Source organism: Ornithodoros turicata, chromosome 8 (assembly GCF_037126465.1).
Source record: "Ornithodoros turicata isolate Travis chromosome 8, ASM3712646v1, whole genome shotgun sequence".
Lineage (NCBI taxonomy): Eukaryota > Metazoa > Arthropoda > Arachnida > Ixodida > Argasidae > Ornithodoros > Ornithodoros turicata.
The window spans coordinates 28,897,352-28,924,680 of NC_088208.1; the positions used below are offsets into that span (position 1 = coordinate 28,897,352).

Consider the following 27,329-nt stretch of genomic DNA (forward strand, 5'->3'; position numbering starts at 1 on the left):
ATAAATACCTTCGCTCTAATTGCCCATCGAAACACTTCCTACTTCCACTTCCCAATGTCGCGCAGCTCAGGTCACCCAATTTCCGATCGCTGTATCCAGTGACAATCTCGCATACCGGCCGTGTCTGGCCAAAGCGAAGGGAATATCTTAGACTACACACTTCCTCAAGAGATCACGTATGTCTTCCACGTTCGTCGCTGGCGCTGATATATAGTGGCCGTTACTTGCGCTGCATTTGAATTCCATGTGTATACAAGATATGCACGATAGAATTAATGCATGTGATTGATTGATTTTAAAAGAAAAAAATGGAGAATTAATGCATGTCTCGCTTTGTTACTCCCTTGTCCTATAGCTAGTGTGCAGATCCTTGTGTTTGTAGTATCCTTACCGTCTGTCCTTACGCTAAGTAAGTGTTCCAACGTGAAGCGGTGCATAGCGAAAGAAGGAGCAACAAGGAATGACGAAATCAACGATACTTGGAAAATTATATTTATCTGTGTGCATAATACCTTACATTCATGACTATCCTGAGTCAGCTCGGTTACGTACAGTTATACACCAACGTCACAGTGAGCAACAATACAACGAGTGATCAAACAAATCTCATCCATAAAGTAAAATATTAACAGTAATGAGGGCACGATGCACGTGAACACGAAATCAGAAGCAGACAACAGGGACAGCAGGCCTTGTGGTACACACGCCTATACACACTAGAAGTTGGACTAGACGGACAGTATCATGAGGTTACTGATATCGACTCTGACATGAAACAACACTAGAGTGAACGTCAGTATACTCGTCAAGCAATATACACAGCATCCTGCACAAAGTCATGTAGACGCTGCCGGCAATACAGTGCCGCATGTAATGCATTTTAGTATTTCCTATTTAACATGGTTATACGGGGTATTCTTAGTAGAACCTTAGATTATGTGCATATGCAGGTGCGGGTGCTGCAGCAACTGCAGGAGCGGGTAAGGCGTAATTGTATGCAAATGCTCCGGGCGCCACGGGATGTGGTAAAACCGCTGGTACTCCAGGATAGGGAAATGAAGGCACTGCAGGGACTGGTGCCACTGCCGGTAGTGCTGGCACTGCTGGCACTGGAAATGCTGGAGCTGGAAAGGCCGGAGCTGGGGCTACAATAGGAGCAGCTGGGGGATAGAACGGAACTCCCGGATGTGGAGCAACAGCTACTCCTGCAGGCCTGACAAAGGCTGGTCTTGCCACCACAGCAGGCCGAACAACCTTAGCCACGGGAGCAGCTGCCACAACACGTGCCGGTGCTACCGGAACGGCAGCTACGACAGGCGCAGCATTGTAAGCTGCCGCAGCCGGTGCAGATGGCGCCGTTCCAGGTTCGTTAGTGCGAACATTGGCTCGGAATCCGGCTGCATCCGCAACGTATTCCACCTGTCTCCAGACGCCGTGGGCATCGCGATAGCCGTAGTTGCCCTGCTTGTGGTTGTTTGCGTCCCCAACTTCGTTTCGGTATTGATGAGTCCCGTACTCGTCCTTTGAGTCGTACCCGAAGCTGTATGGATGTGTGGGCTATAATACGGAGGGGTCAGTCGGTTAACACCTTGTGGCTTGAACGGCCACATTGTAACTACTTACAGCGTAGCGCCTACATATCTTCTGCAGCTGTTATACACTGCATTGCGAGCTTTTGTGATACTCACCGAAACCGCAACTGCTGCTGGTACGACCGCCGTGGGAGCGGCTACGACGGGGGCGTATCCTGCCAGGGCAGCTGTGGCAGTGGCGAGGATTAGTACTATCTGTGGACGAAGGCGTTACCATATTAGCCTTGCGTCATTGGAACGACCATGCCAGCAAGGCATCCGCACTAGTGCGCAGTCAATCGGCCGCCATGAATACAACATTAAATTGTTTGGTGAAGTAGCCACGTCAGGACCCATTTTTCACACGGTATCGGGGAACAGCAACAAATACATGTATTGAAGATAAGCAAGGAAAGATATGCCTGGAAAAAGTTTACGGGAATATGGTCATTTTTGTGCGGCGCGACACCCTTGCGGCATGCGGGAGCGAGCGCTTGCATCCGTTCAGAGATGGACGAGTACGATCGTAGCGACTCACCTCGGTGGTTTTTAATATCACACGATGGTTCCCGCAAGGAGCGCACTGGTGTACTTCTACAGCGAGTGCCTGGGCGTGCCGCAGTAGGGTGTGTGGCGCACCGCATAAAGATAGCTTCGTTCACAAGTTTCGAGAATGATTGTCAAGAACTGTTCGGAGACTAAATACCGTTGTTCACTTTCCTATGCTGCCATCTTACGCATTGGTTGTTATTAAGAAGACAATTTTGTTCGTCTGATCTGTTTAATTGTTGTGGTAGGTCAATCAAGCGCTTTATGCAAGAACAGTGCGCATGAGTTCCAAAGCAAAGCGTATACGCACGCGACAGCCGCTGGCATAAGCTACTGCTTTCTCGCGCATTATTATATTGAGCATAATCTTATTCATCATACTATTATACCAATATACGAGCACTACGGAAAACATTATTAGTACCTGTAACGTGCCACCAACAGAGGAAAACGATGCGCCAGTGTTCATCATGGATACCCTCGACGTAATTTAAAGTATTGCGATTAAGTACATATTACTGTGTTCAATACGTGAATGAACAATTATGTTCCATGACGACCTTCAGCTTCGGGCGCACATCTTCAAATCGGATGATCACAGACAACACCACCAGGTGGAACGTATCCACATTTCATCTCTAGGTAATCCCTTGAAAGCGAAGCCACTTCTCATTGAAGGTCATTGGCCACCACATAAATACTCCTCCGCATTCGGTTGGACGACTTATCTCTCTGCAATTTATCAGGTGAATGCCAGAGAAAGCAGCTCATTTGTGCTGAGACATATTTCATAAAAGCCCATCGCGTCAGACTGTTCCATACGAGTTTGAGCGCAACCAGTAGGTCATTTGAATACTGCTTGGGTGCCTGGAAAACGTCGCAGAAATTAGTGTACTTACTGTGTGGATCATGGTGGACATCTTGTAGCAAGATTGATGCTTCTCGGTATTCCTCCTGAGCGAAAGTTGTCAACTGTCACCCGCACATCTGACTTTTATACCGAATTCATTTGGCCTGATTTCTTTTTCGGTGGTGGCCAACCGCCTTTCCCGGGAAGCGCATCTGAGATGAGATTCAGCAGGAAAATAGAAAGAGTGTCACATCGAGCAGGGGGTGCCGTTTCAGTGAAAGGAGGGTATGCGCATGAAAGCGACGTGGTACTAATATCACTACACATAGGCTGACTCATGATGTCGAATTATCTGCTCTGTAGGGGTTAATTTTGACAAGACAGAAAAGGTGGATTTCGAACGAGCATGAATTAGGGGAATATCAGATTGGTCCGAAGTCAAATTTATCACTACCCAATATGCACAGTTGCATGGTGTGCTTGGTATCTTGGAGACATGGTAACTTTGGGCGCAAATTGAACTTGGAAACGTGGAACAAAGCCCACCGTCCCTGCAAGTCCAAAATGTCCCACGCAAAAAATGTAGGAGCGCCATTCATTGTACAGGAATGTGAGCAGGTATGGGCCGGGCGGCTGCCATAGTGACTTGGTGTCCGCAAAAAGACAAAAAGAAAACAGGTGCAGGATTAAACGCCGTTTTTGCTGAACAGTCTTGGAAGGACAGACAAAAAGAAACGCTTCTAGTACCTGCAATGGACGTTACTGCATAATGAAACGTAGGTATCGCAACAAAAGTAAAAAATCGTCTGCTCTTCTTAAGCAGCAAAGAGATGGAGCCAGCAAATTCCTCTGTTAAGCCATTTAAAGCCATCAGGAACATATTTTCAGGTTACGTTGAGTAGGGTCTAGCGTATGCAACCTTCACATTACGTTCAAATGTTCACACTACACACGCATTACACGTACAGACACACGTTCTGCGCACGCGACGTGTACACCTGCTATTATCTCGCTTACGCAAGGCCACGTTCTACGCGGGGTGTACACCCGCTATTTCTTTGCTCATGCAAAGCATTCCGAAAGCAAGTACTAAACCTCTCTAGTCTAAAGGATGTTGCCCAGAGTCACAACGTATAACAGTCGAACTCATCCTCCTGTTCCTTTCTCGTCAACAAAAAAAGAAAGAAAGTGCGATGTTATCTAGTCTTAAAACTGATGAACATTCATACGCTCGACGTGGAAACCAAATCGACATCGCATTTGAATGGTAAATTGCCACAGCGTACACCTCTCCTCCTCTTTCACGCATCCATGCTTCCTCCTGCTCCCGTTAGCCACTTTCACGTATCAATCTTGCCAAATTTAGAACGCGCAGGGCTGTGGCCATCCACGAAAGTGTGCACGGATATGGAGATATAAACGTGTGTGGGTTTTGCTGCTTGCCACCTGCCGTTACGATATAAATGATGGCTGCGAAAGGATACGCACGGGGCTGATTGCAGTCTTGATATCAAATTCAAGGCACCTATATATGATTGGTGTATTGACCTGGCATATCTGAATTGTGTCGTTTGTACAAGAATAAAATATGTATTTGCGTCTCTTATTAAATATAACTTTATTACAGGTGTTGAACGTGAGCAACAGAAGCGGAGTCTGGTGTCATGTTTTCACTTTTCTTCCTTCTGCAGAAGGGAAAAAACGGAGATGATGGGTGTTAGCTGCTAGGAATTCTCCTTACCCAATAGTTTCTTTTTTTCAGTTTTTTACGTTATATATCGCCTTCCCTACTTCAGTGTTCTGCAGAACAGATACCAAATAAGTGACGAAACAGGCCATGGGCTCAAGAATAGATAGCAAATAATTCACGAAACAGCCCAGTAAGAAGTTGCCTAGCGGGACAACGTTTACCACGAAGGAAGTCACATTACAGCACCCAAAAACAAACACATTTGGTGACAATGAATGAGAAAATTTGCTGCTAAACTTGTCCCAAGCAGCACAATATATTGGCCGAATCTTGGCTATATATCGGCATTATTTGTCCAATAGTGAACCAATGTTGGCAATATACACGCCATGTTGGGCCAAGAGGTTATGCTGCTTGGGGTGCCTCTCATGATGAGGTAAGCGGGTGACTAACGGTCCAAGTCCTTGGTATGTCATAACGCATGCCCATGCCCGCCATTCCCAAAGTTAGCCGTGAGCCGTGTGACATCAATAGCGCAAACCCAACAGACACCGCGCGAACCTGTCATGACCACATAATGTCATTGCACAACTGAGAGGGAATAGATGCACTATCCAAAAGGCCTGTACTTCGAACTCAAGAGGAAGAGTATATTCCGATCGTTACGGCCATCCATTTCACGACGATGGCGTCCACTTATGTGATCCCAGAGGCATTATGTGTCAAAAGCGCCATCTGCAGCAATAAATTAATCGGGGAAAAGCGGCATTCGGATATTGAATACGCCTTCGTTCCCCCTTTACAACATCATTCACAACACATACTTTATATCCAAGGCTGCTAACTCGTCTTCCCGCTGTGGTGATTAATTAGGAGTTAATTAACGCGTGGTGAACACTGCGGTGAGCTCCCGAAGTGAAAATATGCTAAGGCAGGAAAAGGTGTGTCGATGACGTAGTCACCGCATGAAATTTTTTGCCACGAGATCTTGTTTCCGAAGGTCACTCTAAAGAACTTCTTTAGAAAGGTCAGGATGAGAATTTACCGTTAGGTAATTGGACTTCTCGAGCACGTATTCCGCACTACTTGTAGGAAAACCGGATTCTCACATTAAATTATATAGTCCATGGTCAGTGTCCACGTGGTTGCCACATGTTCGCTACCCTCTTTTTTTAACAGTGTTGGTTTTGACTTTTGGTCAACAAACGAAGCAAAAAAACTTTTAAAATTTTCAGGAAACGTTTATGAAAGTAAATCATGACGAGCGACTGGAAGAGATAGCAGCCAATGGTCGGCGCAGATTTCATGACCACTCAGAATGAATTTTCGGTGATCCAGTAGAGACGGCTGTCGGTACTGATGTTAGAACAGCTTCGAGTAGAGCTCTGTTCTTCATTTTCTTTTTCTTTTCTAATGAACCAGGAACGGTATAAAAAGTGTATGAAAAGAAACATGGATATATACGGGAGTATTTTGTATCAGTATCGAATTGTGTAATCAGTATGAAGTAGTCGCGCCATTTACAACACCTTTCATGTTGTCAGTTTACTTGAATTATATTATTAGTCGTACAGCAGCTCGTTCATGTAGAACACTTATTAAATATTTACAAGATAAGAAATGTCAGCTGTAGAACATCCACAAAGTGAACACAGAACAAGAAGTAGAGCTTAGTGGACACTGTAGACCAGTCTCTGTTCGAAATACCGGATGCGCCTTGTACCTGAGGCCTTTGCTTCAATCAACCTTTACCGGATTGCTGTGTTCCCACTTTTCGACAGTACACTATGGCGACCCTCTTGCACTCTGGTTTGTCAAATGCTAGAGCAGGGTCCTCGAATTCAAATCGAGTCGCGGGTCGCATTGTCACATGATGGAGGACCACAGAGAAAAGAAATGACAGTAATTATTATAAAATTTTCGACGTACCATACAATAAAAATATACACACAGAAATCTGGAGCGGTGTAGTTACTGTGGAGCGGGGCGGTGTGTGCAGAATTGATTTCTGAAAAACTCCGCTTGATACATCAAGAGAAATAAATAAGATGCATTTACAAATCGATTAAAATATGGAAAACGATTCGCGAAAAATACGTACAGTTCTTCACTAACGATGATGACAATCTTCAGGACCACTGAAATATTATCTCCTATTTACACACGGTATTGCTGTAGAAAGATGTAACATTTTCTCGAGTTTGAGGAACACACAAGGCAAAGACGACAACACAAGACTGTTGTCCTCTTCGTCTTGTGTGTTCTTTCTTTCTACCTTACACCATGTCGCTTGCACCATTCTAATGCACTCACCAATGTAGTGCTGTCCTTGCTCACAGTTTCAACGAAATAGAAAAGTCAGAGAGAAACAGCTATCTAACACGATTGAAAATGGCTGGCTTCGGGTTTGGTACTTTAATATAACTCCTAAAACTTAAAATACAATACATTTGTACATTTCTGTACAACCTGTACATAACAGTTCCGTCTCTATCATTTCGTGTGTGTATGTATGTCACTATTGAACTTAGTGTGAGAATTAGGATGAGCCAACTTGATCCTCACGTTAGTTACTCTGGTAGTTTAGCCTGGTAGTTCACCTGGTGGCGGTGGTGGTGGTGCGTCTGAACGAGCTCGCCGTCTTAGCTAGAGTGCCTCAAGTACAAGGGGGACGGACAATCAATCGCGCTCTTCCCATTCTCTCTTAGATTTCCCTCACTCACTAACACGTACTCATGCACGACGCAGGGTGACATTTTGTGTATACAACGTAAAAAACGAGGGTTCATTGATTTGGGCGTTGGAGGTTTACGTGTTTGTGTCGTCCGCGTTTGTAGCCTGCCTCGGTTAATTATTATCGTTGTTTACGTCGCAGAAACAATGCCTGCAAATCTGGTTTCATGCCTAATTCTTAATTAAAATGTTTCAAACTCCTTCAGTTTAATGGTCAAGGGCCCTCAGGCCAGAGAATACGCCATTGTGGAGGTCACGCCCGGTGGGTTTGACCCCACGGTTCTAGAGGAATGCCTCTCTTCACTTCCCTTTGTGAGCGCCTCCATGGACCATTCATTTAATTTCAATTTTCGCTGCCCTTGCTTGTCTTTGAATGGAGAAAAACTCACGCGTTCTAGAAGTGTCACCACCGTGAGAAACTTCACTTGGCGTACCAGCCATCATATCGATTTCACAGCGCTCCGCTGTGTATGCGCTATATATTGCGCTATATATTTTACATGCGCTACATTAAAACATGCGCATAATACATGCGCATTTTACACATGCGCTACAGGTACTCGCACTTCGGTAACTCCCTTTCAACTCGTTCGGTTTATTTTTGTCTTGATTACATCATCATTATTCATACTCAGCTTCCGAGCGAGAACTGGATTTCCTGCTTTCGACAACATTATGCTTTGCGCCGGAAAATCTAGTCTGGTTAACAAATGGACTGCCTCTTGAAGCAACCCGCCAGAGGCCAGTTTGGCACAGGCTTATCTTTTCACGAGATGATGCTCATGGGTCAGTTTTAAGTGGGTCGATATTCTTTCCACAAGGTTGTTTCGAAGTAAAATAGAGTGAAAGTACCGCTATGCTGATGAAAAAGAAAGGAATAAGATGGGAAGATGAAAAAAATATAAAAGAAATAAAGAGAGAGAGGGTCGTCATCTCAGGCGATGTAAATCGAATATTCAAATTGTTTAACCTTTGCGCTCCTTATTGCGGTATATGTAATCCTTTAAAGTAATACCCTGTCTTTGCAAACCGGTGTAGGAAGAGACTTAACCGGTGTAACCTCAATGTTCTGGATGCGAAGACACATCCAAGGTTACTCCGATGCCCAGCGAAGGATGCCGTTGTGGTGACACAGCGGTAATTGTGTATCCAATCAGGGAAAAGAAAAAATATATTCGATCTACTGGTCCTTCTCGCCTCTTTGCATTAGTCATGAGTTCAAAATGTGATCTACTGGCCGCGCTGAAACCGCCTTTCAGGAACTATAAAAGCGCGGAAGTGTTCAATGAGAAGCATCACTTTCATTCGACGCTCCTCAGGCAACTATTAGGCCGTGCACCAACGCCAAAGCACCATGCTGTCTAAGGTAAGAACACTGCCCGGAACCCATTTGTGAGGATGCTGCGCAGGATTCGCTGGATTCGAGCACGGATTAAACGGTTTTATATCGCCTACCTAGGTTTTCCTGCTCTGCTTCGTAGCTTACGCTGCTGCTCAGTACGCCGTTGAAGACGTAAGTATACTCCTAACTTGTCCGTGTTCTTGTATGTGTAAAACGTTATGGCGTTCGAAACAAGCGCAGGCATGCATGCAAAAGCGAAAGTAGGAATAAAAGAAGAAAAATTGGTATAGATGCATATGCTGCGGGAGTTACGGATGATGATGATGATGATGATGATGATGATGACGTCGTAACATGGCTTACAAGCCAGGCCTGTACAAGATACTTACAAAAAGTATTTAAGTTAAGTTACCGAGTACTGGGAAAAAAAGTAACTGAGCAGAGTACTAAGTATCCAATCTTCAAAAGTATTTAAGATAGAGTATAAGGTAAAGTAAAAGTAACTCGTTGCTTTAAGACACTCGTGACGTCACAGTTAGAATTCGCTATAAAAGAAATACGGAGAACTTGAAGTTGAAAATGGGCGTTGCTAAAAAGCTTTATTAGTTCGCAGTAACAACCGCTGTTCAAAATTACTATTCGATAGCCTACCCCGTTTCTAAACCTATTTCCCCCAGTACCGAATAGGTGCTCCACAGGGGCGAATGAATGTTCTATAGAAACGACAGAATTATAACCTGAGGAAGTGTAGACTGCGACACGAAAGTCTCGTTCAATTAATATTTTTTTTTAATGTTTCTAACCGTTAGTAGTTCCTTGTAATTCATCATCGTGGGGGCTGTTGCACCTAGAATGACCGTACTACGAGTACCACCGTCTCCACGTTGGTAACCTTCTTTGGTCCGCACCGCCATTTGGCCATACTTCAATGGCAGACCCCAGGTGCTCATTCTGCAGCCCTGCCGAGGCGCAAGGAAATTTCAATCCATTCTACTTATTTAGCTTATGTATAACCTCAACTTCATGGTTTTCTCCAGCCACCCCAGCCATACAGTTTCAACGTGGACAGCACGGACGAATACGGCAACCGACTTTACCGAACAGAGTCCGGTGACGCCAACAACTTCAAGACCGGATCCTACGGTTACCATGATGCCGCTGGCGTCTACCGCCACGTCGAGTACGTAGCAGACGCCGACGGTTTCCGTGCTACAGTTCAGACGAACGAGCCTGGCACAAAGTCTTCCGCCCCAGCCGGTGTTCAGTACAGCTCACAGGCCGTAGAGTCTGCACAGCCAGCTGCCGCTGTTGCCCGTCCAGCAACAGCTGGTTACACGCTTGTCCCAGTTCATCACGGAGGACCCATTACTTTCAGCCTTGGTCGCGCCAAGAGCCGTTAAAGACCACTTTCGCTGAGTACCTAGTTGTATGCTTTGTCCCAAAGCTTACTGTCGTCGTCGGCGCTATGTCTGTGCCAAGTTCCTGTCGATGTCTTTCACACGGGGCAATGTCCTTCCTTTTCTTCGCGGTGTCAATGTGACTGTCTGTGCGTGATGTGCGAGTGACGGCTCTTTGTGCCCGAAATTGTTTTCGCTCAATAAATGTTTTGATGCAGTGCATACATTTGTGTGCTCGGCTTTGACATTCTTTTTTTTTTTTTCGACGATGCTAAGCTCTGGATGAAGTAATCTTGATGTCATACGTAACTACCGAAGAAGGCTCCTATACGTATCCATAAATCCCTGCCTCTCACATAAATCACTGTCTCCCTGTGAAATCACTTCTGTCATGCGTCGCTTACATAGAAATCTCCCATAAGATCTGCTGCCGTGACACTTTACATTTGTGATGCACAGGCTTCGTATAGGTGTGGCCTTCGCCCAGCATTTTAAGCACAGGATCGGACGTTCCGACACAAGGGAAATTTCTAACTGTGCAGTGTTAGCAGATATCGAGCATGTGATCATGCCGTGTGAACTGTGTATTGTTATGGATGAATACCATCACTGAGGCACCGTTCACATTGGGTACTGGGGTGCAGGACCCTGGTCTAATATCATGCAGCATGCACTGTCACGCACTGCTTCCCTTGCTGGGATTTCTAAGAGATACTGTTCTCATGTACACTGTTCAGCATAGCTGAACTCATATTGTGACTTTTATGACTTTGTACATTCACATTATCTGCATGGCTGTGAGGGCTTCGTGTCATGGCAAGGACCTGGATGTAGCATTATTATTCATTCGTTATTCACCTCATCATTTCATATCTCATGCCACCTAATGTATCCTGGGGTAGGTCACAAGGGATAAGCTTTCTCCCTCATCGTCTCTACATGTATTTGTAGTTGTTTTTTTCTTAAATCCCATATTCGTGCCGCGAACCAACTATGGCTATGAGCGTCGTACAGAAGTGGACAGATAAAAAGGGGACATCAGGAAGGTAAGGTTAGTATGCGTCCTGGGCCGACTTCAGGGGGAACTGTGCCGACATTCGACTGGAAAGTCGACCAGAAAACCCAGGGGAACTTTCAGAGACAACACAGCCAGTGTCGGGGTTCGAACACGTGTCACCTCCCAGTCTCGGCGTGGAAGGCGGTCATCCTAACCACAACTCCACGCCAGCTGGGTATTTGTTGTTCTTCTTGTTACACAAGAATAGTTATGACTTTAAGACAAATGGCGGCACAGTTCCCTGTGAAGTCGGCCTGGGACGCACAATCCCGAATCCCCCCCCCCCGAGCAACATAATAATAACACGAAAATAGCACGCTACCAGCACCACCGTTACCGACTTACGGACACCATCCTTTCTATCTTCCTGGGGATCTCTGTCAGTGGCATGCTCGTGTTGGTGTGCAGCTTGTACGCGGCTTCCAGTAATTTTTGGCGAAATCTATGGTTTATGTATTTTCACATCACCAACGGGATGCTTGTAAACATGACTGTATGGGTCGAGTGGGGTGTGTACTTTGCTTGCCTTTGTTGGCCACGTGGTTTTCATCTGGACGTGTACCTTATCCTTGCGAACGCAGCGTTGAACGCCATCGACCTACCTCCATAATATTAAACCAGTCGATAAAATTTATCCAACAAGTAATCGAATCCATCAAGTAACATAATTTATGTTTAGCTTCGTGTCCTTTAACACAAACCGCGTTTTCATTTTCATTGAAAGAAATACAGAAATCGTGATCGGAATCCATAGCGCGAATGAGTCATTTACTTGCAGTTTCCTGCTTCAATTTATTACATAAGGGTCGAAATTAAAACTTTCCGTGAATCTAGTTTTCTTTGGCATGTTGTCGTCTCATGGCGCCGTGCAGGGACACCCTATCTGCGATGGCATCGAAAGGTTTCTTCTTCCCAAACCTAACAAAACCAGCTGGGTTCGTATCTCACTTTCGCTAGAAAACAGTAGTGCCAACTGCATATCTAAAGAGGACTCATGTCGTTGCTCCAACATTTCGACATCACTAGTTTATGCACAATCCTTGCCAACGACAACATTGGTAATGTAAAGTTAGTCCAGCGTGGTTGCTTCATTTCAACGTAGCGTCTCCTACTGCTCGGTAACGGTAAACATGTTTCGCAAGATGAGGAAGAAAAAAACTTGTTGATGTAGACTGTATTTATAGACGAAAGCACACCATAGGTGGCGCGGCACTCATCGTTCAGTTAGGGCGCCTGAATACTAGCGCCCTCTGTGTAGGGTGAAGTAACCCTTTGCAGAAGCGAATGCCGTAAAGCCGCCATGTTTACACCCAGGCTTACCATGATGTGTACCGATTTCAACCACTTTTTCAAATCTCCTCATATTAAGGAATAGCAAGCCGTCCTTTCTGGCTGACCTTTCCTGTCAAAATAAATAGACCCCCCTCTGCTATGTATTTACTCAACTCCAAAATGTAGTTATATAGCTACACATTTTTGAGCGCATCGCGAGTTGGCGTGGGCGTAAAGATGGCAGAAATTCGTAGCAGACGACGCGGTTGTCTTCACCCTATACGGAGGAAGCTAGTATTGAGACATCCTACGTTCAGTTCGTGTTTTCACGCGAGGATTGGACATAGTGCGTGTTCCGGTGGCATTGCCATCGACAAAGTGCTACCACTGGGGTTCCACTAACCTTTCCTGCTGACCCCCTATACTGATACCAAGGGTGTGGGACGATTCCGGCTTACCGCTTCGTTGGCCTCACTCATATGAACAGCGTCAGGATGAGATGAGATGATATGAGAGGAAAGGACGAAGGTCGAAAGTTAATCAATAGATCGGTCACCGTCTGGTTTGGTGAGAAGTACCGTGAGCAAGTAAACTCCTCGTCATAGTCTTTGGGCGAGTCCTGCTTCCTGAAGGGAGCAGGCTATGGACTCTGGGTTTTGGAGTATCTTTCAGTTTAAAAGACCATCTGACGTAGGGCACCAGCCAGCGTGCCATTACTAACCATTATTCTTTTTTATCTTTTTGGAGCCCATAGATTATTATGTCATGTCATGCCGCTATTAGAAATGATATCCAATGCTGTAAGATATCGCTCACGTACCTTTAAAGCTTAACCGCGCGGCGAAGCAGTACCCGTCACTACAGGCTTGCCAAATGGGAAGAATGTCAAGTGAATTCGTAATGAACATCGCCTCTCATCCTTTATGATGCACTGAACCAAAAGCAAAGACCAGCGCGGCGGACTTAGCGTGTAACGAATGGTTTTCGTGCAAGTTCCCTTTCGCATCCTGATGATAACGACCAAGGCTGTGGACTGAAACCCAAAACATTTCAAGGTTTTATAACGGGATTTCAGTTTGAAATAGCAAAAAAAAAAAAAGAAAAAAAAAACATCTGTTTCGCTTTCCCTTCGGAGAACGGAGCCAGTTGGACGATGTCGCCAGGACGAGTTCCATTCCGGCGTGGGTCGACCCGATGTAGCTTGATTCAATCACTTTCGTCTCTTCAACCTTGCTCGAGATGCTGCTCAAGGTAAAGCTCAGCTTCATTTTCTAGGTAGATCGTAGAGATACCCGATCACTGATGCGCTGTACGTTTGTAGGTGCTACTCATTTGCGTATGGGTTGTCGTTCACGGTCAAGGGCTCGACAGCAACAAGGCCGACTTTGTGAGTACTCGCCTTCTATTCGCGATATCATCTCCTTTCCTTTACGTTGAATCACCGCGGTTTTCGCTTTCAGACGGAGCTTCAAGCCGACCTTCAAGCTGACATTGACCAGATCATCAAACCCGAGATCCTGCCCAACCAGCGCTACAGCGTCTCGTACGACACGACCGATGAGCACGACACGAGAATCTTCCACACGGAGATCATCGATCCGTCGAATGCCAGACTGGGTACCTACGGGTACATTAATGGCGAGGGACTCTTCCGGATAGTGTACTACATTGCGGACTCTACGGGGTACCACGTATTTGTTTGTACCAACGAGCCCGGAACTGAGACGTCAGACCCGGCAGATGCCCAGATCCGTGTCCATAAGCAGTGGAAGCTCGCGACTTCTGCCAAAGTGAACATGCTCTTCACCAGGGTGAAAGCGGCCCCGGAGATCGTCAAGAAGCACATGGCTGGAGAGCGAATGGACGATGGCGACATGATTAAGAAGGTTGTTTTCGAAATGATGCCAAGTGATGTGACTTCAGAGGGAGTGAGTTCTAGAGACAGAATTGTTCCAGACCAGAAAGGTAAGGAAGGAGGCAAAGAAACACGATTGTCAAATGACCTTGACGATACTGCGGACAAAACATCCAAAAGTGTTCCCAAAGTTGTCACAGCTGTTGTAGATAGGTCCGAGGTCAGTGAAAACGGTAAACCAATTGATACAGCTTCTACCGAGTCTTCTTACAGGCCACTTTTTATGACAGTAACTGTAGCTTCCGAAGTCAGAACCATTACTACTCCGATGCCCGTGCTTTTCCACTCAATTCCTTCGCATAGTGTGCCAGAACATGCAGCTGACGGTACTGACACAACCCCTGAGCCAGAATATGCAGCTGACGGTAGTGGCTCAACCCTTGCGCCAGAGCATGCAGCTGACGGTAGTGGCTCAACCCCTGAGCCAGAACATGCAGCTGACGGTAGTGGCTCAACCCCTGAGCCAGAACATGCAGCTGACGGTAGTGGCTCAACCCCTGAGTCAGAACATGAAGCTGACGGTAGTGGCTCAACCCCTGAGCCAGAACATGCAGCTGACGGTAGTGGCTCAACGCATGAGCTAGATCAGCGGTCCACCTCTGCTCGCCCTAGTAGCGCTACACCTCCTACGACTGGAAGATCTCCCGTAGAAGGCGCTGCTGCAACCAGTGAAGCAGACGTCAGTTCCACTCCACCTACGGTACCGCTTCACAGAGCTGCAACGACTCAATCCGAGCAAGCTGATTCAGTAACCACCACATCCTTCCATGAAGGACACGACACAGCTTCTGCTTATGACCACGATGTGACTACAGAAACGCACACGAAGGTGGACGTCGAGGAAACAACCGCTACGACTGAATCCGCTACACCTTCAGTACACTATAGCACAACGACCACAGAGCTGACCCCTGATGGTACAAGGCCAGAACTGGCACCTGGTAGCGTAACAGTGCCTGCTGAAAGCTCAACCCCTCTCGAAGTTGAGCACGAAGGTGGAACGGTAACACCGCACCCTCATGTGCCAACGAGAACAGATGACGCAGAAACTTCGCAGAGTGGCAGTGAATCTGAGACTGACAGTACGACGCCTGTAACAATATACGAGCACATAACCACGCAAACGACTTTCGGGAGCCGAGAAGAAACAGAGCGTCCACCAACAACGACGGTGTCGTCTCTCGAGCGCGAAGAGGAAACTTCCCACCACGATGCTAGAACTACTGATGAGCCACGCACGAAAATTCGTTACGACGATGTTGGTTCCGGTAGCGGAACCAGCAAAGAACACGGGTTTACCCGGAAAGTGGAACTCGATCATACAACAGGGGATTCCCCAGTGCACACGCACAGGGAACCATTTCGCGAAAGTGGAGCCGCTGAACATTTCGACGATCATTCGACATCGACCAGGGAACCGACATTTCATGATGCTGAAGACGTCGATTCAGTTCACGTGGAAACTACAACCGAACTGGATCGCGCGACGAAATTTACTGAACATGAACATGCAACAGTCGATTCGAAATTGCGCACGCCCACAGAATCTTTTCTCGAGCATGGGACAGCGGAACATTTAGACGATTCCTCGAGACGTCCTGCAGAACCGACACTTCATGATACTGAAGACATCGTACGCTCTAGTACGATACCAACCACTATTCCAGACCGTACGGATTCATACTTGCCCGATAGTAAGCAGAAAACAATACATGAAAAATTTCCAACTTCTGTGTTCTTGGATGAAAGTGAGCGCAGCAGTACCTTTGGAGACCACTTGGCGACGACTGGTCAGCCACATATTCTTGCCGGTGATTCTTTCGGCTCTGATGGCAGAGCTACGAGCACGCCTGATCTCACTGGAAAGTCGGTTGAACCGGAATATGGGGGTCACACCGAAACAACGGTTCAGGGCGGCTTACCTACTTCTTCAACCGAATCTTTGGGCGACAGCGAGCACTCGACAACTACAGCACCCCATCCTGCACACACCGAAGGCACTGCATACGTTGATCACGAGAGAACAGTAGAACATGAGGAATCGACCACGCCTTTAACTACGGCTACACCTCATGTCAGTAGAAAGCCGGTTGAACCAGAATCACTGGACATAGGAGATCACGAGACAGTTGCTGCCCCCCATCTTGCACACACCGGAGACACTGCATACGTTTATCATGAGAGCACAGCAGAACATGAGGAATCGACCACGCCTATCACTACGGCTACAACTCATGTCAGTAGAAAGCCGGTTGAACCAGAATCACTGGACATAGGAGATCACGAGACAGTTACGGCGTCCCGCCCTGATGACACTGAAGGCACTGCGTACCCTGGTCATGAGGTTTTTGTAGAATATGAGAGTTCTACCGAGTTGCCACGCCCGCATGCTCCCTTCGAGCAATCGCTTCATGACAGAAATGGAATAGACGAAGTCAAAGGAACTCTGCCAACGACCAAGACGCCTCTAGATCGATATCCTCCTGCATCCGACACTGACCGTGTAGTGATTCCGGAACGCTATTCTCATCCGAGAGTGGAATCTACAGAGCGCGACGGTTCCACATCCAAGGTTCTCCAGCATGAAACTGGCGCTGCAAGAACTCACACTGGTAGGACAGCCACGGTGGAATCACTTTTCCATTATTTCAAGCTAACTATTTCAGACGCCAAATCTTGTAATTGTACCACCTCGTGAACGGATAATACCCTCGACATTCCACTATGATCAATTCAATTCTAGCAAAACGGAATACACTGCCAAATAAAGTTATGACGTAGTGATGGATGATGCGCAGCGTCAATGAACTTTCAAGTGCCTTCATACGATGCTGCTACGACCGTAAGCCCACGGTTATGTGTTTTTATAACAATTTTAGCTAAACTCTAGCACTTATTGTGATCATATAGAACTACTTGCCGCATTCCTTTTTTATAGTACTAATACTACTGGCTCTATTTTTCAGGTTACAGCTACAACTAGTAGTCAGTTCGTGTCGTTTGTGTTACACTACAACAAATCATATATAAATGGTGAAGCAAACTTTTCCTTCTAATAATTGCTGCAATTTTCAATGACGCATGCCTATCAGATTGTCTGTGTCATGCTTTATGTTGCATGCATTGGTAGAAACGTTGTGACTGTCCTGCTTGCTCCTCCAGTTATACGTAATTATGTGTCAGCTTGCTGCCCACGCTTCTCTCGGAACTTGAATGTCTGCGTCGAAGCTAGCTTCACTTCCCTCGCATAGCGGACACTGAAACGCCCCAGAATCCCGTTGCGGACGTTTCTGAAAATGGATGTATGGTCCTGCTTCGCGCATGCTGAATGTGTTGTGATCATGCTTTGTGCTTTGGGGCGTTGGGGTGCTTCATGTGCTGTGCTTTCCTTCAATTCTAGGCTTCAGCACGCCACGCACACGCAGGCAAAGGCGCAGGAAACAACACTTCCAGCAAGACCTGTATTAGGTGAAGATTCAGCCAAAGAAACACACATATATATATATAGAAAAGAGCAAAACAAGTGATGTAAACTTAAACGTAAAATTGAAATTGAAAGCACTCGCGCTGTGTGGAATCTGTGCTTCTGTGTTTTCTTCTGTGCTGCTAAGGCGACTCGATTTGGATAAATAAATAATAAAAACGTATCTTATCCTTCCATTCACCTCTTGCTTTGCTGCCCTTGTCATGTGTATGGCGTTGTTAGTGCAGTTGATCATAGTTGTGTTGCCACTGAAAAGCACTAATTACCACGTGAGTGCGGACATGTACGCAATACAGAGTTATTAGCACGCACTACTTAGTCGTTAAAGATGAATCACATTCACAGCAGAAACTTCGTTTCACTGAGTGAGCCGTGAAGAGTCTTTTTGGTAGACGTCGTATTCTACTTCAGCTTCTAACATCATAAGGTTTATTTTATAATTTTTATGTTCACAGAGTAGTCGTATAGTTTTAATCTCGTCCCCTGTAACACAAACTTTTATGTATCAGCGTGATTGTGTCCGGACGCTGGATTTTTGCTGACTTATTGCTTGTCACATATTTATGTACTGCCCATGTATTGAATAACATGTTAATTGAATTGGACATTACCAAGCAAATAAAGAAGTGTTACACGCCAGCTGTGGTGTGTGCCAACTCATGGCTTACCTTTTATTTGTGGGTTTCTTCTATAGAGAATTTCGACATCTTCAATTTTAGATCATTGAATTTTTGCAGAAGCCGGACACTTACCGTTGTATGTACATGCGTTTTACGGGCATGCTCGTCATCTTGAGATACCTGTGGTAGTAAAGGAACACGCCGCTGTACTAATTGAATGACGCGTCAAGCTCAGCCGACGTATTTGTATTTTATTTATTATTATTCTGACAGTGCTTTTACGTGGTTGCTACGAATATGCGCACATAAAAATTTTCACCAATTTTCTCACTCCATTTTTTATTTTTATCTGCATAAAGAGGGAATCAGGCAAAAAATACATGGACAAAGCGGGCGTATACACATCGTCAGATGCGAAGGCTGTAAGTAGGTTTCGTGGAAACCGCCATTGGCGTACGAATGTTACAGGCTCATTGATTGATCGACAAATTCACCCATCAATCGACATAGTTGCAACGTGCAATGCGAGGAAAGGACAACCCGCATTGATTAATTTTGAGTTGTCCTTGACATGCAGCATCCACGCCCTTAAGGGACAGAATGGCCACAGTTCAGCTCTCAACTTATCATATTAGGCGAATGCAACAAATAAGAATCACATGTTCGACGTCATAAATTACACCTATGCGTCTCGTGTAGCAACGCAGAATGGCACTAATTACGCCATTAATGTCACAGACTGTGTTCGATGCTTTGTCACTTATCTTCTCTGTACAATAATTGCAGGGAGGTTATTGTATGCTGTCTCTCAACAATTGAGACAGGGAGAAAAAAAAAAGAAAGAAACTTCATTCCACTGCATAAGGACACCCGAGCTTTATACCTCGGTTCACTGAGGAAACACCCGTGTGTATTTGGACATATTTCCGTTCAGCATCCAAGGATCGAGATGGCTACCCAAGCGATTTTCACGTTCGCAACGATATATTTTATTGGGACGTCCAATCCAGGTCTTTTATTCGCATGAGCAAGCAAATGTCGAAAAGTATTAAAATAGGACTATGTAGAATTCATTTGACGCTGCATCCACATACTATACCGCCACTGCAACTTTGGCAGGTCCTAAAGGCTTAGTGGTTCGGACCAGATGGGTGACGGCGCATTTTATATGCTACAGCACACTATTATTCCAAGCACTGCAATCAATCATCGCAATCGAATTTATTCGTGGTTTATTGCGATTTATGAATCGCGATTTATTCTCTCCTGCTCCTCTTCCGGGGTGGCCCATCCATCGTGGCATATTCGTCTTCTGCGTGTGTCAGATCCAGAATCTGCGCTACCAACCTATTATGATCGTTAGCGAGGTTTACGCTCTTCCAACCATTAATCTTCTTTATCTCGTCCCTGTTCCCGATAATAAATTTCATCACCCCCAATTTGAGGTAGTCACACGCGTAGTAGTGGGCCAGCAAAAGCGTGTCGAGGCAGTTCTCAGTGCTCAGCTGATTGTATAAGGAGCATTCGCACATTTTCTTCAAATCGTTGAGAAGATACTTGTCGGCTGCAATCAGAAGTTTATCGGCGTTTTTGTCTAGATTAGGAGCGCTGCCGGTGTAGATAAAACGGAGGAGCTCGCGGAACGTGTCAGGACTGATATCGGTGATTGAAGCCGTCCTGTTATTGCCGCTGTGCCGTACCATGGCAGAGAACACTTGCGACTGGTAGGCCAGTACGATTCTGTGAGCCTTGAATTCAGTGTCTTGTACGACGAAGGTGAAGTCTGACAGCTGAGTATCTTCGATGAATTCCCTGGAAGAAAAACGGTAGAATGATGTACAATGTGTCGGAAGAGGATCTATTTTGGCAGGAAAAGTCAGCCAAAAAGGACGCCACGAGTGCAACGCAGAACATTCTACTTGCTCCTGCCTTCTTACACTTTGACTACGGTACTCGTGTTTGCTATATTTCTTCCTTACATTTTTTATATGTAAATGCGCTCATCGCCTCACATAGCACGCGAAGGCATTAAAACTAGACTTGTTGGAAAAGTGAAGGGCGTCCGCACGCATGGAGCGATGGCGTATTGTCCTTGTGTGACACTTCCGAAGAATTCGACGATTTTCTATCACGAAGCTTCCTACCCCCTTACTGGGGCTATGTCGTTATGTATTTGCGCATACTAGTTCTTTTTTTCTTGGGGCAGTGTATGCGTCTCAAGCATAATGCGGACACACCTAGGCATAAATGAACCATATCAGGGTTGCGGAATGGGGTCTCGCATTCCGTTCCAATTCCATTCCGAGGAATGGAGACTTGCGATAATTCCATTCCTTTCAATTCCTCGGAATGAAAAGGTATGCTCAGTTCCCACTCTTGGAATGACTTGGCAACCCAATTCCATTCCGTTAATTCCCTCAATAAAAGAAAAGGACCGGTAACCATACTGGCAAGTCCAGCAGTGCTAGAGGAGATTGACATTTAACCAAGCACGGAAAAAGCACAAAGACAAGGTTATTTCACTCTTGACCGTGTGCAGGTGCGGTGCAAAGGGTGCGAGGGCAGAAACCAGCACGTTGAAACCAAAACTGCCACCGGGGCACCCAGACCATTCCCATTCCTAGGACAGTTTCCGCCATTCCATTCAGATTCCATTCCGGGCTCTGATAAATGTGGAATGATTCCGGAATCATTCCAATTCCGGAGTGGCAATTCCGCAACCCTGGACCATATGCCTCCTAATGACGACAGACACTATACCTGCTCACCCAAAGTCGAGGGGCAACTGGAATGGTACTCGTTGCAGATGAGCAGAATACAATCCGTTCGGAAGCAGCATTATCTCGGTGTAGAGGGTCAGTGTGTCATTGGCGAGGTACTCAGAATCCAGCCGAGTCAGTCTGTTCAGGCACATGAACTTGCTAATTCCTTTGCTGTCGCCTTCCTTGAACACGTGCTGACGGCGTTTTCGCACCACGCCTCCTTTTCTAATGTTCAATATATTAAAAGTGTATGCGACACGAAGACAGCCTTCTATACCTGTTGATGAAGGTAATTTGACATGAAGGAAAGTCACCAAAATGCATTCTGTATCAAGATGACATCACCTTCCACTGTTGTGACGACACGGACGTGGCGCAACTCAGCCTAGCTAATGTTCTGCTGTCAGCGTTAGCAGCAACTCCGTGGTGGACCCAGTAAAACTACCCAGTGCTACCGATACTGGAATAGTATTGATTTTCTCACCAGCATCTGTGTCTAGTAGATAACATTTAGCAGGATGTAGCAGATATCAGACTCGTTCATGGGGTTCCTATCGTCAGCATGCGCAATGTAAACGTTCCTGTCATGTTGACGAGGAGGGGCCACGTCTAGGTTGGTATTTGTAGGCAACGTATACATTGAGTATGAGGAATAATGGAAAACACACGCACAACGAGACGAGACTCAACTTTGTTGCCCTTCTGTTGCCCTTCATACTCAAGGAATATCTTGCCTATACACGCCCGCTACACATGCGTGCTTGCCTCCTGCTCCTGTGTTCAAATCATTATGTTAAAAAGAATCCTTGCAGTGTTTTCACCATGTGCTTTCTGTAAACTGCCTACTGCTGTTTTGTAACCGATGAACATGCGAATATACTTGATTGAGTGACCTAGGGTACAGCTTTCGCATAACAGCGCCTTTATGGTAGCACGGCCGTTCTCTGAGAACAGTGTCTGATGTGCATTCGTGCATTGCACTGCTTCCGACACATTTGTCTCAGATTTGAAGCAGCTTCGAGGTGCTATGTCACCTGTTAAAAGAGTAGCCTACAGAAAGAGGCACGTAGCCATGAGCGCGTCGTCAGGAAGGCATCTATCGTTTACCCATTCGCGTGCAACCAGCACAACGGCCTCCCCGGCAGCCTAGTCGCTAAACTGTAGCGCAGAGTTTGGCCTACTTTTGTTTAGCACCAGGTAGAGAGAAAGGTAACGTTGATGCAATTGGTCCACTCCTCTGGGGTAGATGTGCACAGACCACGTTGAGCTCACGGTATTCAGCCTTCCACTGAACGGAGGGCACACAATGGCCTGTCCCATTCTCTCCTGACGTGCACAGAAATGTTTTACGGAAATCCTCGAGAATATAACTGGGTAGTGGAGAGTGTTCGAAGAGGTTTTCAGCACTGGTTCCCCAATTTTGGTAGAATTTTTCGTCTCTTCCATCCTGAAATAAACACAAAATTTGCATTTAGTAAGGCAGTTCAGAAAATAAATCTGCCCAACCTTCAAAGTGTAGGACAGACTGGTCCGATTCGCGTGAAGTCTGTCTTAAAAAAGTGGAATGTAGGATTTGCAGAGGAGACTCAGTGCACATGAAGACAATGGTCGATATGTAAGCGACTGAATTGCGCTTAGCCCAACTTTTGAAGCAACTGCCCGTATCTGCAAATCTGGATGGTGTGGGAATATGTGAAGGTGATGGCGCTTTCAAACAGAAAGGGCAGGCGCTGAGGGTCTCCGCTCGGCAACGTTTAGGCTCGTGTGGTGCCATCCTTGTTGCCTATCCCTCACGTGGTCAAATATCCCTCACGTGGGCAAAATTAACTCACTGCGGCGTCGCTCATGTCAAAAGTCGTCTTGAGGTGTAAAATACGACTATCAATATCCGCCTGAAGCTTCTTCCGCATTAATGTTAGAAGTACGAGAATCGTGTCACATTCAGCAAGAAGAACGGATAATGAGCACCATATAGATCATTCCACTTCGTTACATTGAATTGCTCAATGAATAACAGACCTCTGAACTCCACAAAAGCGGGGGACCTAGTGCAATGGGCATGTCCATTTTCTAGGCCCATGTAATAAACTATTTTTAAACCTGTGTTCAAACCAGGGCCTACTAGATTATACCGTCAGAGTCATAATCGGCACCTCCTATGCGGGAGCACGTGCACACGATCCGCTAGGGGCGCTACACACCGGCCCGCGAGATCTCCATCATGATTGGATAGTAGAATTTTGAACGTGCAGAAGCGGATATGCGGTAGTTGCAGTGGCTCAGTGGTTAGTGTGCTGGCCATGTCACGTCGAGACTGGGAGGTACCCGGGTTCGAATCTTTCGAATCTGGGCTTTCCTCAGACGCTTTCAGACATATGTCGGCACACTTCCTTTAGAAGTCGGCCCAGGACGCACATTCCCCAGTGCGTCAGTCGTGACGTCTGCCACCTCTGTGAGGCCGACAATGGCGAGCCCTTTCACCATCACCACCACCATCAGACGACAGCAACAGCTCCCATGAAAACGCGTAGAATGATAACGAATTTACAACTTCAGGAAAAACGAATCTTCAGTGGTGACATGCACAGCTTGTATAAAAATACTAAGGTAAGGTCAAGTGCACGAGCCGACTTGCAGTGCCACCTCTATCTTCCAAATTGCGGCGCCGGCAAGGGGTGCAAATGACATGGCCAGTATGATCTAGTGTAGTAGTGTAGGTCGTGGCTCAACATTGGAACGACAAGAACTCTGCCGGAGAAATCAGAGTCGTGTACTAAAGGGAGTCTGCCCATTAATGGGTTCTGCCTATAACTGAAGGTCCGCCAACTCTTTGAGGTTTCGCGTGAGAATGAAAGCGGAGTGAGAGCTAAAGCTCATTCACTGACTAAAGTTGCTAATGAAACTTTCTCTTCACAAATTCCCCGCTTCGCCGTTCAAAGCTGCACTAGCATGTTAGGGGAAATTTTGATGTCATGGCTGCCCCCATAGAAAACAGTAACCAATGGAAAACGCTCAGGTTTGATTGACACATCGAGCACGGCTCTGGGAAAAATTATGGTTCCTCAATACTAGCTCCCTCTGCACACACACAGATGGAGCTAGTATTCAGGCACCCCAGTCGAAATTGAATTGCAGCGCCACCATGCGCTGGCCTTGAGGGATGAGCGTCTCACTATCGGTGCAGTACCTGTCGCTACGTGGAGTGAATCTGCTAGGCATTGCAACCAATAAGAACAAGAATTGGACGGGCCTTAAACGTACGTATATTATGGCCCGGGTAGTAACTCACTGCTAAACCAAAGACTTCTACAACGACTAACCCGCAAACTGTATCAAGGCATGTCATAGTTTTTTTGGGGCAGACGGATCTAGCCACAGCGAACTGTCCCATAGACATGGAGAGCTTACCTTCTTGCTCTAGAGACGTACACCTTCGCGCAGTTCCACGAGCCACCCCTTCTGATCAGCGCGTTGCCGACTTCCTCTTCGTCCCTCAGGGACACAGGATAAACCTTGTACACAATAGAAGGCAGCAGAGGCTGACTGCATGTAACCGGCAACAGGAATATCTCACGACTCTGAGCAAGCGGGTGTAAACATATTTGTCTCTTTATTTCTTGTCTGAAGTGCGATGACAAACGAGAGAAGAGTACTGATCGTCACCGTAACCAACTCGGAGCTGAAACGAACTTTTCTGTTCCGCTTTCAGGCTAGAAGACCCGAACAACCAGAAGACAGCTATATTTAGACGTTTTGGGTATTTCCTGCTTCTCCTATCGGAACCCCTCCATGGACAATCGGTGAGCGAGATGATAGGGGCGTAGCGTATATTCAGTGCTTCTACAGATGCCCCACAGACATGCTTGCACGCTATACTCTATTGTCTCTGAAAGTCATTCAAGACACCCCATACTTTGGGAAGATTGCTCCAGTGGGGCCCATCTGTTTGCCGCAGATGACTGTCGGGGGTTTCTGCTCTGTTCGGTTTGTCGCTCCGTTTCCGCTCTGCACACTTGGGACGGCGGACACGAAGACATCACAAGCTGCTGGTCACCCCAGACGTTCTTGTTGATGTGCGAGTGCTGTCCACACAATCCCACATTCACGAAAGAGACTACCATCTAGCATCCTGTCAGGTGCAGTGCAAGAGGGCTCCTGTCTTTCGCGTTGGATAACGTCCATCACATACGATAAACCGCATAGGTTTCCCATGAAAGAGGTCCCAACAAGTCCTGCCATCCCTTGCGTCAGCAGACCCAACTCAAAAGTGCATGGCGCGGCCTCTATGGGAGGCCACAGTTCTCACTAACTGTAGTCCCTGTTGTCAACAAGGCCTAAAATGCCGGCGTTCCGGCAGAGAAGTACAGCGCATTTCCTTGCGGTGAATGCCAGGGTGAAATCTTGGTGTTCGTGGCAGGACGAGAGGAGGTCGTGATATGAGACAATGTTTTTGCCCTATTTATTTCATTACAGAGCACAGACCTTAGTAGGATATATTTCGTAATATACACTTGTCATGAATGTTGACGTTCATGTCGCAAAACGTAGTACCTATGGGGAAAGAAAATCATAAATAGTTCGTGTCGCTGCTCTCCTTCGTTTCGAGAAGGAGAACTGAAGAGAATCCCGTTACACAGGCTGCTATCATTTCCGTCCGTGTGAAGAAAACGGAAAATAAATGAAAATAAATTAGAAGTACTGCCAGAGAAGTGGCCAGTTCCAGATGTCCTTGGAAAGAGATAATCTGGATGGCGTCGAATTATTAGTGCGGCTTATGAAAAGGAACATCTTGGCGAATCATCCCTGGTGCTCATCACACCTTATCGCGACGACCAGCATTAATTAACGAAGAACGACAGTTTTGGCCTGGTTGCAGAATTATATCGAACAGAAAGGAGAAAAAAAAAAGGCAGTGCAGTGACAGCTGCTGTTCGGCTTTCCTATAGATACCTGAGAAACATTCCAAAGCGACAACTTTAACGTATGTTGCAGCTTTTTCAATGCGGGTCCAATTAGTAAAAAAAAACGTAATCTGCCCCCGACGTAAGTCATCGAGCACTGCCGTCGTCAACCCACAAAGAGTAAGACAAATAGAACAAAGGGAAAGAGAGAAAAATATGGAGAATAGAAAATGTTAAGAGAATTGACTTTCAAACACGTGTATTAGACGTGTCCTATTGAGCAACAGTATATCGGGATTATTATATTCCCAAACAAAACAATAAAAAAAAAAAAAAACAAATATTTTGGGGAGAATTCAATGTGAGATTGCGGATTGCAAAGGCAAAAGCTTTGCAGGATTGTGAAGACACAAGATTTTAACCATTAACTGTAACATTAACATGCCATGAACATTAACTGTAATTCGCTAAAGCAGCTCATCGCCTTATGCGTTTTAGTATTCCACTGCTTCGGCGCCGAACTCTTTCGTTACCTCTCCTGCGTGAGGACTGTGCTCCGATACGAAATACGGGGTAACTTCACTCGGTACACTGGATCCCACTGTGAACGAAATCACACGAGTCATCATTAACCCTGAAGATGAAGCGACCATCTGCCCGAGGCAACGCTGAAAACGATGTCGTCGGTGAAGGTCGCATAAAAAACGAAGACTTCATCAGTCCAATGCCTGCTGCAAGCGTTGCGCATCAGTCTACATTATAACTCAATTCTCTCATTCACGCTTCCTCACGTTTGCTCCAAATGCGTAGAACCAGTATACTGTAACTCTCTGTACAAGGGCATACTATGTTAGTGTCACACGAAAATGAAACGTTCACGCCCTGATCACATCGACCGTACTACTGAGTTGCCTCCTGCCAAGGGAATTATGACTGCCGAAATAAATATGTCCGTCGTATACGAGGATTGCACCAGGTTCATGTGTTATCCACCTCAGTGACGACGAGGGATGACTACTGCCTGCTCTGAATTACTGCTCCCAAAACGCAGAGCTTATTTGCAAATTCATATCACCTTTACCCTGGCAACAGCGACATCGTTGGTCGCATACATATGTATGTAACCTGTACACAACGGGAAATACAGGTAAACAAGTCCGTTCAAATTTCAATAGTAGACTAATAA

The 27,329-nt window shown here is 46.1% G+C and overlaps 4 protein-coding genes across 4 annotated transcripts; 2 read left to right on the top strand and 2 right to left on the bottom strand.

The window, feature by feature from the left end:
- Window positions 1-476: 476 nt before the first annotated feature.
- On the bottom strand, window positions 477-3,040 carry LOC135367568 (uncharacterized). The gene is made up of 3 exons (XM_064600859.1): window positions 3,020-3,040; window positions 1,689-1,787; window positions 477-1,557 (listed from the first exon to the last, which is right to left on the bottom strand). Exons 1-3 carry the CDS (start codon window positions 3,038-3,040, stop codon window positions 919-921), a joined length of 759 nt encoding a protein of 252 aa, XP_064456929.1. The 3' UTR covers window positions 477-918.
- Window positions 3,041-8,682: 5,642 nt separating this feature from the next.
- Window positions 8,683-10,354, top strand: LOC135366117 (cuticle protein 10.9-like). Its single transcript, XM_064598770.1, has 3 exons — window positions 8,683-8,759; window positions 8,853-8,906; window positions 9,773-10,354. Exons 1-3 carry the CDS (start codon window positions 8,748-8,750, stop codon window positions 10,133-10,135), a joined length of 429 nt encoding a protein of 142 aa, XP_064454840.1. The 5' UTR covers window positions 8,683-8,747; the 3' UTR covers window positions 10,136-10,354.
- A 3,267-nt stretch (window positions 10,355-13,621) lies between these two features.
- Window positions 13,622-18,529, top strand: LOC135366118 (uncharacterized). The gene is made up of 4 exons (XM_064598771.1): window positions 13,622-13,712; window positions 13,783-13,848; window positions 13,922-14,426; window positions 17,777-18,529. Exons 1-4 carry the CDS (start codon window positions 13,701-13,703, stop codon window positions 17,842-17,844), a joined length of 651 nt encoding a protein of 216 aa, XP_064454841.1. The 5' UTR covers window positions 13,622-13,700; the 3' UTR covers window positions 17,845-18,529.
- Window positions 18,530-19,686: 1,157 nt separating this feature from the next.
- LOC135367570 (speckle-type POZ protein-like) lies at window positions 19,687-25,363 on the bottom strand. Its single transcript, XM_064600860.1, has 5 exons — window positions 25,256-25,363; window positions 24,651-24,820; window positions 22,424-22,689; window positions 21,249-21,519; window positions 19,687-20,292 (listed from the first exon to the last, which is right to left on the bottom strand). The coding sequence occupies exons 1-5, from the start codon at window positions 25,361-25,363 to the stop codon at window positions 19,737-19,739; spliced, it is 1,371 nt and encodes a 456-aa protein (XP_064456930.1). The 3' UTR covers window positions 19,687-19,736.
- Between the last annotated feature and the right edge of the window lie 1,966 nt (window positions 25,364-27,329).

Coding starts and splice junctions, on each gene's coding strand:
- LOC135367568 (XM_064600859.1), bottom strand. CDS start 3,040: ATGTCCACCATGATCCACACA. Junction 1,788..3,019: donor TGTCCACCATGATCCACACA/GTAAGTACACTA, acceptor CTTCGTCCACAG/ATAGTACTAATCCTCGCCAC. Junction 1,558..1,688: donor CAGCAGCAGTTGCGGTTTCG/GTGAGTATCACA, acceptor TCCGTATTATAG/CCCACACATCCATACAGCTT.
- LOC135366118 (XM_064598771.1), top strand. Junction 13,849..13,921: donor ACAGCAACAAGGCCGACTTT/GTGAGTACTCGC, acceptor TTTCGCTTTCAG/ACGGAGCTTCAAGCCGACCT. Junction 14,427..17,776: donor AATTGTTCCAGACCAGAAAG/GTAAGGAAGGAG, acceptor CTTCAATTCTAG/GCTTCAGCACGCCACGCACA.
- LOC135367570 (XM_064600860.1), bottom strand. CDS start 25,363: ATGGTAGTCTCTTTCGTGAATGTGGGATTGTGTGGACAGCACTCGCAC. Junction 24,821..25,255: donor CTTCGTGTCCGCCGTCCCAA/GTGTGCAGAGCG, acceptor CCGCTTGCTCAG/AGTCGTGAGATATTCCTGTT. Junction 21,520..22,423: donor CTACCTGGTGCTAAACAAAA/GTAGGCCAAACT, acceptor CTTCATCAACAG/GTATAGAAGGCTGTCTTCGT.
- LOC135366117 (XM_064598770.1), top strand. Junction 8,907..9,772: donor CTCAGTACGCCGTTGAAGAC/GTAAGTATACTC, acceptor GGTTTTCTCCAG/CCACCCCAGCCATACAGTTT.